We start from the raw sequence: 16,756 nt of genomic DNA, 5'->3' as shown, positions 1-16,756 counted from the left end.
GCAATTTTCAATGACTGTTTCCACTACGTATGTGATTTCACCATGACTAGATTCGAACATTGTAATAGAGAGGCTAATAGAGTAGCACATGAACTTGCTAGATTGGCTAGATTTTCATCACCTTCGGTTTGGTTCGAGGAGCCTATCAATGAAATTGTACTCATCCTCGTAAATGATGTATTGGTTATTTCTAATGAATAAAGTTTCATTTTATTTTAAAAAAAGAGGACTATCCATGGATAGGCTATGGGTAGAGTTGGATAATGGATCGCATTCCTAGGACATGCTGTATTTTGTAATGACTAAATCCTGCTTCGGTGAATATCTTTTGCCAGTTGAGTTCCTCACGTTCTTTGCTCATAAACAGCATCATCATCTGCATATCCATCAAGACTTGAGCTTCAACTACTTGCTGTGAGTGTGAGGGAGATCCAACAACAGCATCGATGATTATCACCTTCCCTGCTTTCGCTCCTTGGGCAACGGCCTCTTTACATTTTGTCAGGATCTTCACACAATCCTGGTCGCTCCAGTTGTGTAGCACACACTGTCAATCCAACAAGTCAAAAACTATCAGTAAAATAGCACTACTCTAACCATGTGACACATGTGGTAAGCAATCCAAACTATTTTTAAAAAAGCACTAATCCACCCGTTTATTCTTTTCTTTTTGTCGGATCCACTCGTTTATTTTCTTGTTAAGCGCTCACATAACATAATCTGCCAATTCATGTCGTGCCTTTCATTATGTACTAGTATAGTTGCCCAAGTTTTTCTTTGAGGAATTAGTTTTGTGAGGAATTGGTATAAATGCGAACGGGAAGTAGAGTGTGTCTTTCTTCCTGTAAATAAATTTGAAAATAAATAAATTATACGTAGTACCTTAAGCAGAACTGCATCAGCTGGTGGAACGTATTCCATCATGTCGCCGGCAGCAAACTCAACTGACTCATGCGTTGAGACGACGCCTTGTATGACATGTGGGAGGTCCAGCACTGAGCACTTGACATGCGGGAAGGCCTTGGCGATGGCCGCCGCCATGGTGCCGTTTCCGCCGCCAACGTCGACCAGCGACGTCACGCCCGTGAACACCTCGCCGCACTCGCGGACGACGAGCTCCGCCATGTAGCGGCTGTCGGACCCCATCGCTTCGTTCACCAGCGCGTTGAACTCCATGTCATGGCCGGTGGTGGCGTAGGGGCTCTCGCCGTGCGCCATCGCGAACGCCGGCTCGCCCTCGCCGTCCCTCTGGAACCACTGGGGCAGCCGGAGAGAGGCCTCCAGGAACAGCGGCGAGGTGCCCATGAGCACGCACGGGGACACGCCGCCGCCGACGAGAAGGCGGGACACCGGGTTGAGGCCGTACCGGACGCTCGGCGCGGTGGCGGCGCCCTCGCCCTCGCCGGCGGCGGGAACATCCACGGCCGTGAAGATTCCTTCCACGGCTAGCATCTTCATGAGCCGGGACAGGTATGGCCGTTTGCTGCAGGGGAGGGCGAGGGCGGAGGACAGGTCCGGCAACGAGGCCGCGCCGCCGCAGCGGTGGAGAGCGTCGGGGATCCCAAGCTTCACCGTGCTGTGCAGCGCCATGGACTTGAGGTAGCCTAGGGAGTGGCGCACCAGCTCTGACTCAGCTTGCAGAAGCTCCGCGCTTGAGGTGGTGGCCATTTTGGCTCTGCTCTCTTCTGCCATTACCTACTCCGCTAGTGTTATCTTACTTTGAGTTTGAGTAATGGTGAAAACTAACAGATCCGAACGATTCGCTAGGGGCAATCGAACGATCCATCTCCCCCCGAGTTTACCGAGTCGTTCGACGGTTCGACCCTCCCAGACCGCATGGATCGCTAGCCACTTTTTTAGCTGTCCAGCATAAAAACTTGACTCTTTTGAATCTCGTGGCATCAAAATAAAAGCTCTACTAACTTGACTCTTTTGAAACTCGTGGCACCAAAACTTGACTTGAGAATTGTGACGAGGGGGCACGAACCACATGGACTAAGCTGGTTCTTGTGATAACTTCTTACGTGGTGTAGAACTTGTATCCATTCCTAAACGAGATAACTAATTGGTGAACCACAACACAACTTTTCATCTTGAACGCAATGTTGCAACCTGCCAGCAAACCACCTTCTTCTAAATTTTACTTCTTTGTTCATCTATCGCATGCACTCGAAATGTTCGGTAAAATGCTTTTGAAGAAATTTCCATGTACATGATTTTTTTTAGTGTTTTTGGTCAAAATGTTCAGCAAAAACGTTGTTGAAACAATACCATGGTTAGTTGTATGTAAATAGCATGATAAGAGCATCTACAACTGGGCCCCTCAAACCCTTCTCATACGCCCGGACAACTTGTCCGGTCACTGACCAGACACGAAAATCTAACTCAAACGGGCGTCTCAAACGGGCCTCAAACGTCCGGGCTGAACGGCACCCTTCATATCCAACCCAAACATATATGCTATTCGCCTGGGTGCCGCTCCGGCGGACTGCGTAGAGTACTATGACCATAACTACTGCTCTTCGGGACCAAAGGTGGACAAATATACAAGGCATTACATGTCACACTCGCATAAAGATTAATTATCTGCACGATGGGTGTTGGATCCTAGATTAGTTTTAGGTTCATTCCTGAGCTCCACCAAAGGGAGCTCCTAGGATGGAGGCTGCCAAGGACTCGATTGTGTTCTTTCTCTTTGGGTCCAGCTGAAAAATGCACTTCCCCACCGCTTTGTCGATGCAGTACTGGGTTCTTCGTGGAGACTGGATTTTCTACTCCCAGGTGCACCTACACCCACATGAACAGTACATTTGAAAGAAATATAAAACAAACTTGAAAAAATCTGAAATTTTGGGACATCAAACTAGATCAAAAGTTTTAGCTTCCTGCAAAATTTCATGACCAAATAACATTTGAGGAGTCCTCAGCAAAAAAAAAAAAACAAAATCACTCCTCAATAGTGAACAAACACAAAGCATTTTTCTTCCAAACAGATAGGTCGGTCGCACAAGTACATGCACAAGTTCAGTTTGGTGCATCTAAAACCCAAAATCGCCAACTGAACCACCCATCACTTTTTTAAATAAATATAAATCATACAAACGATGAGCGCACTGTATGAATTGTTTGATTACCCTCGTGAATTCGCTAATTTCTCCAGCAATTAGCCTAGTAGTCAACTTCCCGCAAAAAGAACTAGCCTAGTCAACAGCAAATCAGTCGACGAACTAAGCATGCGGCTGCTCAACCACCGAGTCTCTTTCCCACTGGAACAGCCCAGACTTCTCAATGTCACCAACTGACAGCACCGAAACACCTGCCGGCAACCCAGCAGCGCTCAGAGCATTAGAAAACATAATCAACAGGCTTCGGCACGACTGCTCTACTTCCATGCGCTCTGTCGCAGTGTGCTGCAAGGCAGGATCTCTCCAAGGTTGATAATAATGCCTGAGAGAATAAAAAGACCATTGTTAAATCACCTGCTCATTGTCACAAAAAGCATATGCAAATAATAAGACTGGTACACATACCATCTCCATGCGGGATTAGATTCGGCGGGACAATGTATCTTCGAGCAGAGCGTTTCGATTTGTCCGCGGCCATCAACCAAAACTGATTCACAAAGGTTTGAAAATAGTTAGCACGCTCGTATAGCAATTAACCTGGAGCCAGACTCTACATTTATACTTTGGAAATATAATAAAAAAAAATCTTAGTATCATAATGCAACAGATCCAAGTGTACCTTGTTCTCTGCATCTGTCAAGAAGTAACAAGCTAAGAGCCGTCACAACCGACGGCAAAGTATCACTCTTCTTTTTCACGTGACCTTGTAGGTAAAGTATAATGGCAGCCAGCGCCTCATCCGCAACGTGACTATCCACCATTTCAACGGTTTCAGATGAATGGTTCAAGAAAGACTGAAGAGTTCCGGGACTATTTGTGCTCGTGGCAAGACCTCCCCTCTTTTCAGGAGAGATGCGGGAGATTCTGCCAAGGATTACGGAAGCCACTAACCAACGCAATATCTTCGATAGTAGACATTCATTGTTTAGCGGCTCTTCACATGACATTTCAACTGCAGACTTTTGTTTACACAACCAGAAGATATTGGAAGTTACCCATGAAACAACCATCACAGCTCTTGACTTATCCTGTCATTGCAATACAAAAGCAGAAAATGATTATGAAGATTTAGATTCTGATCACAATACAGAAGCAATAACTTTGAACACTTAGATTTAGATTCTGATCACAAACAATACTTATAAAGCAGTAATGTCAAGTGCTCATTAAATGAATTCAGGGCACAAAAAAGTACCGTTTCAGAAAGAATTGGCAGAGGACCGTTCATAAGGACGACATCAGTACCAAGTTCCATTGATAGCTTAAGTTCGATGCTTCTTGAATTGCCATCAATAGCTTGGCACAACTTAAATATGCCATGGAGGGACAAAGTAAAATGTGGTTGGTATATCTTCCTTTTCATAGATAACCTCATTGTAGATGCAATAATATTTAGAACTGAACTCAACATGGTGATATCCCCTTTCAATATTTTTCCATCTTCAACTAGGAGATACAGATATTGAGATATTTCCGACAGTTGCTCAAGTGCAGTTTCTTGGAGCCATTCCGTAATGAATCTTGATAAGATCAAAACATCGAGTACCTGAACAAAACACACAAAAATTAGAGACAACGAGAGCATAGCTTTCATAAAACTATTGTAAAGCGTATATGTCATAGAACATGGCAAGAAAAAATCATATAGAGAATGTTAGTTCTCAAAACCATAAGAAACCATGTGCCAAAGCTGGTCATTCACAAAGGATTGTACTCGGAGCAATTTAAGCCTGTTAAGGAAGTGCCGTAGCTAGCAAAGTAATCCTTGGTAGTTCAAAGAATGTTGGGGAAGCTACGATAATATATATGTGCTAGTAGTACGCGATAGTTTTCATAGTTGAGGGGTGCCTCCTTACCTGTTTTGGAGTTCAGGGCAAACTCCAGCTATAATTCAGGGGTGTAATGTGCATTTATATCTTTCAACAACAGATTCTTGACCCAAAAAACCTACTCCCTCCATCCGGATATGTAGGGCCAAATTTGTATCTCCAGATTGACTTTGACCATCGGTAAGATGAATATTATATGAAATGTATGCTATAGAAATTATACCATTGAAAACTCCTTTTAAATATGAATTGAATGGCATATTTTTTGTGAGATACATCTCATATATTATTGCTCTTATTGATGGTCAAAGTAAATCTAGAAATATGTACTAGGTTCTATATATCCATATAGAGGGACTACATCAGGTGTATGAGATGACACTTTTGCCCTTTAACTCTTCCTCTCCCTCTTCACTCACACACTACAATGCTCGTTCAACCTTGTGTTCTACTCAATCTTTTATCCCCAAACCTCAAGCCTAACAATCTGCCATAATCCGCCCAGATATCCTCGCACAACAAAGATTGGCATCCCGTAATCGATCACCATTCACTCTCACATAGACGTCATCTCCCATGTGTTGGGTTAGGATTATGGGGTCCATCAGCGCAGCAAGGAACCCAGAAGTGCTGGCGCCTCACGCCCCAACCTCCACAGGTGCAAGCTCTAGGCCAACCTTACTAATAGGCTCCCTCTTGATACAAGGCAGGCAGCAGACTCATTTTGCTCAGTACTCCTGTCACCGTATCGCTCCACTGTCGATCTGCACTTCTCATGGGCTGTGAAAGACGAAAGAATCTTGCAGGACGGCTTGGCCCGGCTGGCCCTGCCCTCCACTGGAAGGTTATGGCCCACATAACAGAGGATCTTGAGCGGCAGTTGCCGCAACTCGTTTCGACACTTGCATCATTGCCAGCAGCAGATACTTTCACAGTAAATGAAATATCAATTGGCAGTTCAAGGCTGCTGCCTGCTAGTTTTGTGATGCTCCTGACTGCCAACTCGGGATGTGGAGGAAAGATGGACCACGAATCCCATGTTGATCGGGATGAGTGAGATGCACGCATAGAGGACCCTGGGGGTTGTCAGGCTATTCTCTCACTGATTTTCCGGTAAGTATTTTTCTATCCAGTAATCGTTTGCAGCATATGATCCCAAAATCATAACGCAACTACGCGTAGTGAAGTTCTTGTGCTGGAGCCGAAGGCATTAAACTAGCAGTGTCTAATGAAAAATATGCCAGTCGTATTTAACACAGAAAGCAGCACCTAACAATTGGTGTAACAAAAAACTGATGTTATCAATGATTCTCATGTTCACAAACAGAAACCCCGTGATATAATTGATGGATTACGAGTTAGTCAAGATTCACAAGGAAAATGGAAGAGCATATACTGAATTGTTGCTTCTAAGAAAGGTGTGCACCATAGTTGAGATAGTTTAAAACAGTCGCTTACCTCCAATGCTAACCCAACTATTCTGGAACTAGAGTTGTTGTCCAGTCCTTTGTCCTGAGTTGAAATAACAGAGGATATCCACGACAGAAGGCCACAATTTTTTACTAAATGCTGAGCTAGAACTGGCAGCTTCACACACTTCTTTAGCACCTACATGCAAAGGGAGCAATCTAAGTGGGATAAATACTTTAAATAATACTGATTTATTATATTTCAGGAGACAAGAAAAATAGCACATTTCACATGAAAAAGATCAATACATGCCAATATGGACAGGATCAAATCAAATAACAGTACAAAATATGCATGATGAAATGTTGCTTAATGTCAAGTGCGGCACAGAAAGGTATACTGATGTTTGGAGACAACTCTATTTATCACACATTGTTACACTTCTTAAGTTGTATTTCAGAGCGTGCTTCAGCTCTTGGCAGTTGTACAAAAGTAAGACAGGATAGTAAGCATATAAAAGGGTCCTTGTACTGCTGCACACTAACTCCTTAACGTAACGCACATAGTAACTTTTTAAAAGTTTAGTGCATCATCATACACATCCTAAAGTCAAATGTATGCTAATAAAAAATTAGTGTTACCTGAAGGATTAAATACTTCGATTCAGAATCTGAAATAGCTGAAGAACAAAAGGCAAGAGCAAGCTCTAAAACACTTTTGTTCTTGCATATCGTAGCATCATCAGCTAGATTTGATCCAGCGTATAATAAGCGAAGCATCCACAATCGATCAGCTTTGAAATGCACAGAACTACTCTTCAATAATGTTGGAAATAATGGAATGCTCTGCAAAAAAAATGTGATAAAGATAAACTCAACATGATAGTCATAGCTCGGGATAGTTCACATGTGTAAGTGAAAAATAACCGACCCACCTGCATGTCGACACAGGCCGAATTCATCAAAAATTTGCTTATGGTATTGAACTGGGTATGCGAGCTATCCAGCAGTGTCAATGATGCTTCTGCGGCAAAAATAGCAATAATGGAAGGTATCCTCTGCCATGGTTTGGATATCCCATTCTGTAGATATGTCAAAAGAAGCTGGAGCTGCCATTTTTCCTTGCTTTTCTGAGAAGCCTGCACATGTCACAGGTGTACAACATAATATAAAATGGACTTCCCAAATTAAATTACGGGCACAAAATTTGTTCTGTACTCAGATTGGACATCAAATTGCTCCCAGAATGTTCGATAAGGATAATCTTTCACAGCAGTTCGAATGCACCAAGAAAATGTAAAGTAGTGCTGGAACATGGATATATTCATGCAAGAATATGATTTTGTTTATGAAAGTTAGAAGCAGTATAACGGCTATAGATTATGAAATTTATATTATGCATGTTCTGGAAACCCAACCCAAATTTTAATGCTATAGCTGGCAACTAAGCAAGTAAACATAACTGACAACTGCAGGCAGGGCAAGGTATAATTGATGAGATACTTACAATCAATAAACAAGTCAATTGATAAAATATCAGGATCTCAAAAATATCAGAGCATTACCTCGAGTGATTTTTTGAATGTATTTAGAGATTCGTAACCCAGCTTTCTCAATTCTTCATCAGGAGATGATATGCAAACAAGCGTAATGGCAAGCAGTCCAACTCGAGAGAATTCAGCAGGCTCAATGTAACCCATGAGAAGAGTATGAATCGAGAAACGCAAGATAAACATAGGATCATAAATCTGAACCATATCCATGCTTCGAGATGTTGTCTGTCAATCAATGTTAAGAGTGGTTTAGGAACATGAGGTAACATGTGAGCCGGGTGGACAAAAATAGTGCAACCACAAAAGCATAAAAAAACAATAATGAGGTTAAAACCCTTATCGGAACCAATATTCAACAAATTACCTTCAAAATATCATCAAATTTGTCCTGACGAAGCTGTTCTAGTGAGAACACAGAAGTCCTTGAAGACCTTTTGTAGCAAAATTGCAAGACTGTCATGACACAGAGCTTAGAATCAATTGGTATGTTCTCCCGAAATAGCGCCCTTCGCCTACTATTACTTTCTGTGTTCTCTGTTTTGTGGATTTCTGATATTGAAGAATCTAGTTTCAGTTCTTCTCTATATTTAACAGCTGCACTCCCCCATAGATGATCCATTTCAGCAATAGTTTTACACTCATGTGACTCTATCTCATTCATAAGATTAAATATCTCCAGATCTGTTTCGCTAAGAGTTGCACCATAAACAGATAAAAGCAAGAAACTTAGCTCTTTTGATTCATTCAATAGGCCATTACTCTGTTGTCTACTCTTAATATCATACAGTATCCTGAGTAATCTGATGATTTCTATTTTTCTCTTTTCTGCTATGCAAATATGGAACTCGTTTTCTTTAGTGAAAAGAGAATCGACTGATTTTAAAATGCCTGGTGCTGGCTGTAGAAGGCTCCCTGTAGCATTAAATGCAGATGAATATTCAGAAACTTCACTGCAGGTTATTGATGACAGAAAATGAGAGTGGCCCAGTATGAGCTCAAGAATTTCATCAGCAGGAAACTTCCCTTCTGATAATACAACAAGAACACATCGAATTGCTTTTAGTGTGACATGATCATTGAACCTGTGCAAGAGAGATGATCTGATGAATTGGTTAAGGAAAGGTATTGACTTCAATTGGTTCAGATGAGTTTGAATCTCTGAAGACAGTTCGATAATATTCTTGAGAACTGTATATTCCAAAGAACAGATGACCCTTTGTTGTTTATCAGAGTGTGATAAGCCATCACAGCGGGGGAAATTCCTGAGTATTTGATCTAAAGTTCTGACCAAGATGCTTATGAAATTCAGCTTAGCATTGCTCACTCTCTTGGACTCCCTATCTGATGCTGTCCCATTAGACGACAATCTTCTGGGAGGAGACAGCAACAACCTAATCAATGATATCTTTGCAAGCAATTCATTAGTAAGCTTCACATGACCTTTGTGAGAGTCAGGATTAATATCATTGACATCAAAATCTAATAGGCCAGAAGATTGTGGACAAAGTGAAGCAACTATTTCCAAGCGTTGCTTCCGGGGCATTTCTTTTAAAGACAAGCAGTAGTGCAACATGGTAACAGACTTCCCCAAGAGAGTGTCACTGAAATAATCCATCATATCTGGAACTGATTCATGTTGAAAGTCACCAAAATTTTCCTCAAAAATGGTCCTAGTAATAAAACTTTTCCAACATGGAAACCCATTATCACCTAACAGCATTTCACAGTAAAATTTTGCAAGTGGCTCAAGGAATTCAGCACACTGCATATGGCCATCACTGTGATGCCTCATGTATGACAAAGCAGCAGGCAGCAGAAGTATAGAGCTATCCGCATGAGCCCATGAAGAATCAGAATTATAATCCATGCCTTGCAGAATAGAAGTGTCTTCTTCTAGAACTTTCATCAACATCTGGCCAAAAAAGTTCATGTGTATAGGGCTTACTTCCAAAAGCAACCGTAAAACTTTTGCTTTAACCTTAGATGTGGGAAACATACAGTGATGAAGAATGCTAAGGGGAGTGTTGGTGGCCATGGTAGATAACATCATGTGGAATGCAGTATATTCAGTGTTCTGTCCTGCAGATCTTTCTGCATTATGGATACGAATCAACATCTTCAGCAAGCAAACATCAGCAGATTCAAGATTCAGTTTAGCAGTAAAATGGAGAATGAAATGATATACTCGCTGAATGGTGGCAATATCTGAACTTCGAATCTCCAAGCCCCATAATTGACAGGATTCTGATCTCTGATCAGTTTGTTGTAGATAATCATACAGTAATTCCATGGCAATATCAGCAATAGATAGACATACAAAAGCAGCAGGGGCAAATGCAGCTGAACAACTCGACCCACGACTTTCTAACTCTGAGAACATCCAATTTACAAGTTCTAGAAGTCTGACAGGGGACATGAATTTTTTCAATGCCCGAACCATGTAGAAATTTGGCAAAAGCAGTCCAAAGTTTCCATTGTCCATGCAGACTTGAAATTTATCCTTGAACAACAGCAGTATTTTTCCTAGCATGGCCTTTGGGGAAGCAAACAGCGACTCTAAGGACTGACCATCATTTTCAGCCAACAGTAAAAGGTCATATAGTTTACTAAGAAGATTCACAACAAAACCATCTACAAGGTGCAGATTTTCCTTTGAAAAACTAGTAAATGCTTCTTCCACATGTTCCGCACTCCCATCTGTCAAGTCCGGGCAATTGGATAAGGAACATGGCAGGTCAATAGTAGGATGGTGGAGAACCGATTCAACAATATCTTGGAAACATTCCGCTGAAGCATTCAAGTCAGCAGTATCAGCAGCCAAAACTCGGATGCGCTCAAATATGCTATCAACAAGAGTGGAGCATACATGGCAAAGTTCTTCAAGAACATTTGAACCCTTCCTAGTGTATGACAACAGCAAGCGATGGCTCCAGAATAATATGACTCTCAGATTAAATGTCAACTCACTGATTGTGCTTTCATAAAGCTTAGCTCGAATAAGTCGGACAAGTGCATCAAGTAGCAATGCATGTGCCTCCCCAGTTTTAGCTGGCCCAGAGAACACAAGGCTTAATACTGAAGGTAAGAGTGCACAGAACGGAGTCACATTTAGGAATGTACTCAATGCAGTCAATTCTGCAGAAATTGAGTGGTTTTGACATTTGCCCTCATCAACATCAAGATTACCCTCGATCTGTCTGAGACTACAGAAGAAAATATCCGGCCAACAAGTAGCAATTTCAGCTAGGTAATCATGTTGCAGATAAAGAACTGACGACAAGAATTGCATATGAGAAGGACAGTGTGTTTTCACAACATCAAGAAGCTCTGGAAAGCTACAGATAATGTCCTGTGGAGCTGCACACATGATTGAAAATAAGAATGCAGTCGCTACATCATCTGGCAAATTAGTGTGTTGCTGGCTTAACATTTCTTGAACCTTTCTAATCACAGAGGACAAAGAGTTTGAATGAAGTTCAGAAGAATGTTCCACAGCTGTGAACAAACTAGAATTTTGTTGGTCTGAGATATTCCTAGAGATATGCAACAAATTAATGAATGGCCTCCATTCAGCAATATAAATCCTAGACTGTAGTTCTTCCGGTGAAAAAATATCAAATCTCTGATTCAGAACAGCACCAATAAGGTCAAGCAATAATTGAGCATCTACCTGTTTGATCATCATCGGATCAGTCACTTGAACATGCAATTATTAGGGTAAATAGGCAAGAGAGCTGTAGGCAACATAAATGATATACCTGGGACTGCAGAATAAGGTAGATTGTGTTGCACACATATAATGAAATTGTCGACTTCTCATGTACTTTCATACCTCCAGACTCAGAGTCAAGTAGCCTAAGGCATTTCTGAAGAACACAAATAACCAGAGGACTGAAAGCTGGAGAATAGACTACAAACCACACACAGAAAAAAGGTGAGAATATGAATGACTGAATGAACTAGATCTCATTAGGGAATTGTTTAAAAGAAAAGACATGATAATAAGTATCAAAGGAAGACTACGTAACTTAAAGTCAAAGGACAGGTGCAATAAAGTAACACATTTATGATCAGGAAGTGCTAAAGAGTGATCACGAATTTCAAAATGAAGTACAGAAGTCCAAGAAAAGAAGATCTGATTGCAGCATAGTATAAACAAAACAACCATGAGACCAGCAGACAAGTATTTAAGTAAATTTGATGATAACATGATCAAATGATGAAGGGATGCTAGTACAACATAGTGCATAGTACAAACAAGCAACTGCAAGACAAGCAGCCAAGCATTTTGGTAAATCTGATGATTTTACATGATCTGATCATATACACATGGAAGACTTTGCACCCTTAAATGTAGAAGTGTGATAGTTATGCTGTGTTTCAGGTGGGGCGTGAAAGGTTTACTGAAAAGCAGCCGTCGATTTTCCATGTTGTTTTGCACCGCGGCCTACAGGTACCGGTAACATTTATATATGGCATTATATCAGATCAAATGGAACCTAACGACCAAGGAAAACAGCTAATGATAGGTAAGAAAGTTAAACAGTATGGCATGAATTTCAGAAAAGTGTAATGGCACTCATTCATGTCATGAAGGAAAATAGTACCTTCAAGCTGGCCTGATTTAGAGATGAACTTCCGCATGTAATCTTGGTATTTGTACAAATTGCTCCCAACCATTGAAACAGCATCGCAGAGGAAAGGGATCACAATTTGTGACAATTTATTAGATACTCCAACTCCTAGGCTCTCTCTTACAGACCATTTGGCTTCATAACCAGGCAAGAAAAGTAACCATGCATCAATCTCCGCAAAGTTCTGATCATACGCACCAGAACTTGCTAGAGCAGCTTTAACTAAAATGTACGCTTGCTCACGGATGATCTTAACTGGTGAGTGCAACATGATGTCAATCAGTGGTTGCAAATGCTTGTACATTGATTCTGGAACTCTCTCTGGGTCCCAATGTCCCTCGTGTTGCCCTGAATACTCAACTAAAAGTGACAATAAGGAGTGCTGCTCATCCTTGGATAGATCCAACGGATTAGGTGGTATAACCCTAAAGAAGTCAAATGATCCATCAAATGAGCTGGGCATTACCCTCTGAAAGAAAAATTGAAGATAATCAATGCACAGAATTAGATTAGAATGTCAAGGCTATAAGTTGCATTAAAAAAACACATCCCTTAAAAGTAGACACAGACAACGAAGACAGAGGCTAGGATAGTTGAATGAAGTTTATACACATTAAAAGGTATAGAGGAAGCATAATAAAATATAACTATACCTACCAAATAGAGCCGGAGAACATCAAGCAACTTCGAGTGGAAAACACTGTCTACCACTTCTGCATCTTTCATCTCCAGATCTTGCTTATCTAAGCCCCATATCTCACACAGAGTGGTAGCATGATCGCTTGCCAAGTCTTGGTCTTGCTCTTCAGATACATCCTTGGCCCACTCAACATCAATTCCACCAATAATAATATCATCGTCCTCATCGATAGCATTACATCTCTGTTTCTTTTGAGGAGGCTCAGAAACCAGAGCACGTCTCTCAAGTCTACTCTGAGAATAATTTTGGTGTTTCTGACTGGCAGAAGAAAGTAACTTCAGAAGGACCTGTGGATCAGGAATAGCTCCGCGCACTTCATCTTGAATGTATTCTCTCAGAGATATCCACCTCTTGACACGCATTTGGTCTCCCTGGTTAAGTTTATCTACCAAGAATGCATCTGTTGCAGTGGAACAACTTAATCCTGGGAAACTGTTCATTCTGATTTTCCCTTTTGTTGAGCTACTGGATTCTGATGTCGATCCCACACTTGATACCACACCATTGATTGCTTCAGTAACACAGCACAGTAGGTTCACTGACTCAAAAACAAGCCTCAGAGAACCATGCTTCACGAGATCATCAGAATGCTGCAATCCCCTATTTATCACTGCTCGAGAGCATACATGGGGCACGATGCACTTCAGAACTACCTGTACTTGTTCATCATCGACGGATACCAGATCATGTGACAGGAAACTATGAAATATGCTATCAGTTTTTGCTGAAGATATTATATCCGCTGCTAGGGAGATGGCAGCAAACCTGCAAAACGGCAATCAGACAGAAATAAGTGCACTGTACTCAAAACAAATTAATTATATACATATGCTAAAAGAACTAACCAAGAGGGGGATGGCCGTGGTTCAATATTGTAAGGGAACTCGTTCATGTATGCCGCGCAAAAAGAAAGCCTCTTACTCACAATAGCCAGCAACAGATTCTTGTGGTGAACGCTCTCAGTAGACTTCAACTTCTTCATCAGATCCAGCAAGCGTTTCTCGTTACCTCTCAAATGTGAGGATGGCATTAATCCATTTTTTGGATCAGTGCAGACCATGACCAGCACTTGATGAGCAAGGTCAGCTGCTTCACCTGCATCCAAATTCCCCGATATCAAGCTCAGCTGTTCCAATGTGGCACTTCCAAAAAGGACACTGCGGAGCCCTGGTGGGACAAGTGACTCCTCTACCAAAACATTATCCCGCAGTGTTGAGAGGACATACACGACAGTCTCAGCATCATCTTCTCCAATCCCGCGTAGCACCCCTGAGTAAAGCTCCCTCTGTTGAAGGACCCATCTTAGCAGCTTCGGGTTCCCAACCTCAAGGAACGACATGGCAAACCCAACAAGTGATCGCCTTGTAGAGCCAAAATTAGCACCTTTTTTCTGATTCCTCCCATCCCTGCCCCCTCTCTTCTTCTGTATCCCTGCTAGTTGCGTCACAACAGCCATCTTGAAATCAAAGCTCTCGGCAACCTCCGACGCCAGCCCCGCACCACGCCTGACAATGGCAGCAAGCAAATCCAATGCAGCATTCTGGCGCCGGAACTCGCCACTGTTGAGTTCACGGTACACATCCCCCACCTTGTCCTTATCCTCCAGTATCGTCCTAGCAACGGCATCCAAGCACTTCTTAGAAAAAGCATGCTGCCGCGACTTGCCACCGGGGTTGCCCAGGACAGTGGCAAACAGGGAAAGTATGTACGCCATCCCTGGCTTCTCCCGGTGCAGCCGCCATGCCTCCATCAGCTCCACGAGCCGCGGGGACTGCTGGACATAGTCCCGTAGCACCTCACCACCAGAATCACCGTCCAATAGCTCGATGAACTCCCTCGACGCGTCTGAGTAGATTTTGACCTCCGAAGTGTGGAGATTCTTAAGGATATGGACCAACCTGATCTTATAGGATGCACCGAATGACTGGTTCCAGGTGTCCATTCCCACCTTTACCAAGTTTTGCTCTCGTTTTGGCTCCCCCACCCTAAAATGCACCAATACGGACGTAAATTAGCCATTTTGGAAAAGCGCCAATAAGGGGATACGTTTTACTATTTTTTAGTTCAGCAAAAAATATATGTATAGAAGCCAGAAACAGCAGATACCTTTTTGTTTGCTCTCCTGAGGATGCCGAAGCAGCTCCAAGCCACTCCATCTAAAATGCACCAATGCGGATACGTGTATCAGTATCGGGTCGGATACATAAATTCGGCATTTTGAAAAGCGCCAACAAGGGGATACGTTTTACTATCTTTTAGTTGACACAAAAGAAAATTATAGAAGCTAGGAACAGCAGATTAACTTCTAGTTTGCTCTACTGTGGATGCCGAAGCAGCTCCAAGCCCCTCCAATTGACAATGTTGATGCCCTGTTCCAACTCCAAGTTCCAAAGGGGTAGAATTAGACTTTTACTGAGTGTAAAATGAATATGGAGCATCAAATCAAATCATTAGTTAGTTGTACATCTATCGTGGCATAACACGAAAGGTGGAACCTGAAGATCAATCAGCTAACATGCAAAAGGAGAAACAATCACTTCAAATGGTAAGGTCTGACTGTTAGAATCAACAACGCAGCGTGATAGTACCACTATATTCCCAATCATAAACAAGATTTGGGACATCTATCATGCCAACAATACCATTAGTACTAATGTGTTAACCAATTTCGGCCAGTGTAACCAAGACAAAGCTCCTGCTCTCCCAAATTACATGTTACTGCTAAGCTATGACTTCAGGTCAAGACAGTGCAGATAAAACAGCTTAATCTTTTCATTTTCATATATCGCCAATCATTGCACGTTTAAACCAAACCATTTGCTCATCTGAAACAAGTTCGAACTACAATAGTAAACATTTGCCCCTACAAGCATTATCACAAACACCTATCAAGCAAAATCCTTTCACATGTAAACCTGAACACGCGCTGGAAAAATCAAGCAGCAAGTACTCATCAAGAAATAATCATCATTATGTTCTCACAATATCGAGTCTACAGCAAAGTACTCGTCCAATACAAAATCAGGAAAAAAAATTGAACAAACAGAGGATGCAAGAGGAAGGAGGGAGGGGGTGAGGAAGGAGGGAGGACGAAGGACGAAGGACGAAGGAGTGGTCGCTACCTGCCTATGGACTGGTCGCCGGCGTGGCTCAGAGCGGCGCGTTGCTGGGCGGGAGCGGCTGCTCCAGAGAGGGAGGCGCTGCTGGGCGGGAGCGGCTGCTCCAGAGAGGGAGGCGCTGCTGGTGGGAGCGGCTGCTCGACGGAGGGACGCGCTGCTGGGCTCCCGTACCGGCGGCGGGGCAGCGGAGGCTTCGGCCGGCTGGGCGCGCCGCGGCGGCGGGCTGGCAGTGGTGGAGGCAGGCCGGCGGCGGCTAGCCCTACCTGTCGCGGGAAGGACTCTGCTCGTTCGCCCGGGCTTGAGGGCTGCAATAAAGGACGCACGAAACGGGGTTTTTTCCAATTATACGGGTCTACGAAACGGGCCGCTGTTTACATCGAGTGGGCC

At 42.7% G+C, this 16,756-nt stretch overlaps 2 protein-coding genes across 2 annotated transcripts; both read right to left on the bottom strand.

The window, feature by feature from the left end:
* Window positions 1–112: 112 nt before the first annotated feature.
* Window positions 113–1,692, bottom strand: LOC125533977 (flavonoid O-methyltransferase-like protein Os11g0303600). Its single transcript, XM_087540088.1, has 2 exons — window positions 883–1,692; window positions 113–547 (listed from the first exon to the last, which is right to left on the bottom strand). Exons 1-2 carry the CDS (start codon window positions 1,690–1,692, stop codon window positions 245–247), a joined length of 1,113 nt encoding a protein of 370 aa, XP_087396214.1. The 3' UTR covers window positions 113–244.
* Window positions 1,693–2,960: 1,268 nt separating this feature from the next.
* EMB2788 (ribosome 60S biogenesis amino-terminal protein) lies at window positions 2,961–16,672 on the bottom strand. The gene is made up of 16 exons (XM_087544824.1): window positions 16,373–16,672; window positions 15,555–15,619; window positions 15,357–15,408; window positions 14,096–15,235; window positions 13,208–14,015; window positions 12,524–13,019; window positions 11,675–11,826; window positions 8,281–11,586; window positions 7,929–8,141; window positions 7,299–7,502; window positions 7,006–7,209; window positions 6,413–6,562; window positions 4,321–4,671; window positions 3,745–4,153; window positions 3,531–3,612; window positions 2,961–3,447 (listed from the first exon to the last, which is right to left on the bottom strand). The coding sequence occupies exons 3-16, from the start codon at window positions 15,404–15,406 to the stop codon at window positions 3,228–3,230; spliced, it is 7,785 nt and encodes a 2,594-aa protein (XP_087400950.1). The 5' UTR covers window positions 15,407–15,408; window positions 15,555–15,619; window positions 16,373–16,672; the 3' UTR covers window positions 2,961–3,227.
* Window positions 16,673–16,756: the final 84 nt, after the last annotated feature.

This window comes from Triticum urartu, chromosome 2A, assembly GCF_056163025.1.
Source record: "Triticum urartu cultivar PI428250 chromosome 2A, HENAU_Tu73, whole genome shotgun sequence".
NCBI classification, from domain to species: Eukaryota; Viridiplantae; Streptophyta; class Magnoliopsida; order Poales; family Poaceae; genus Triticum; species Triticum urartu.
Note: the sequence above shows the minus strand (reverse complement) of the source record. Positions and strands in the feature narration are given on the sequence as shown.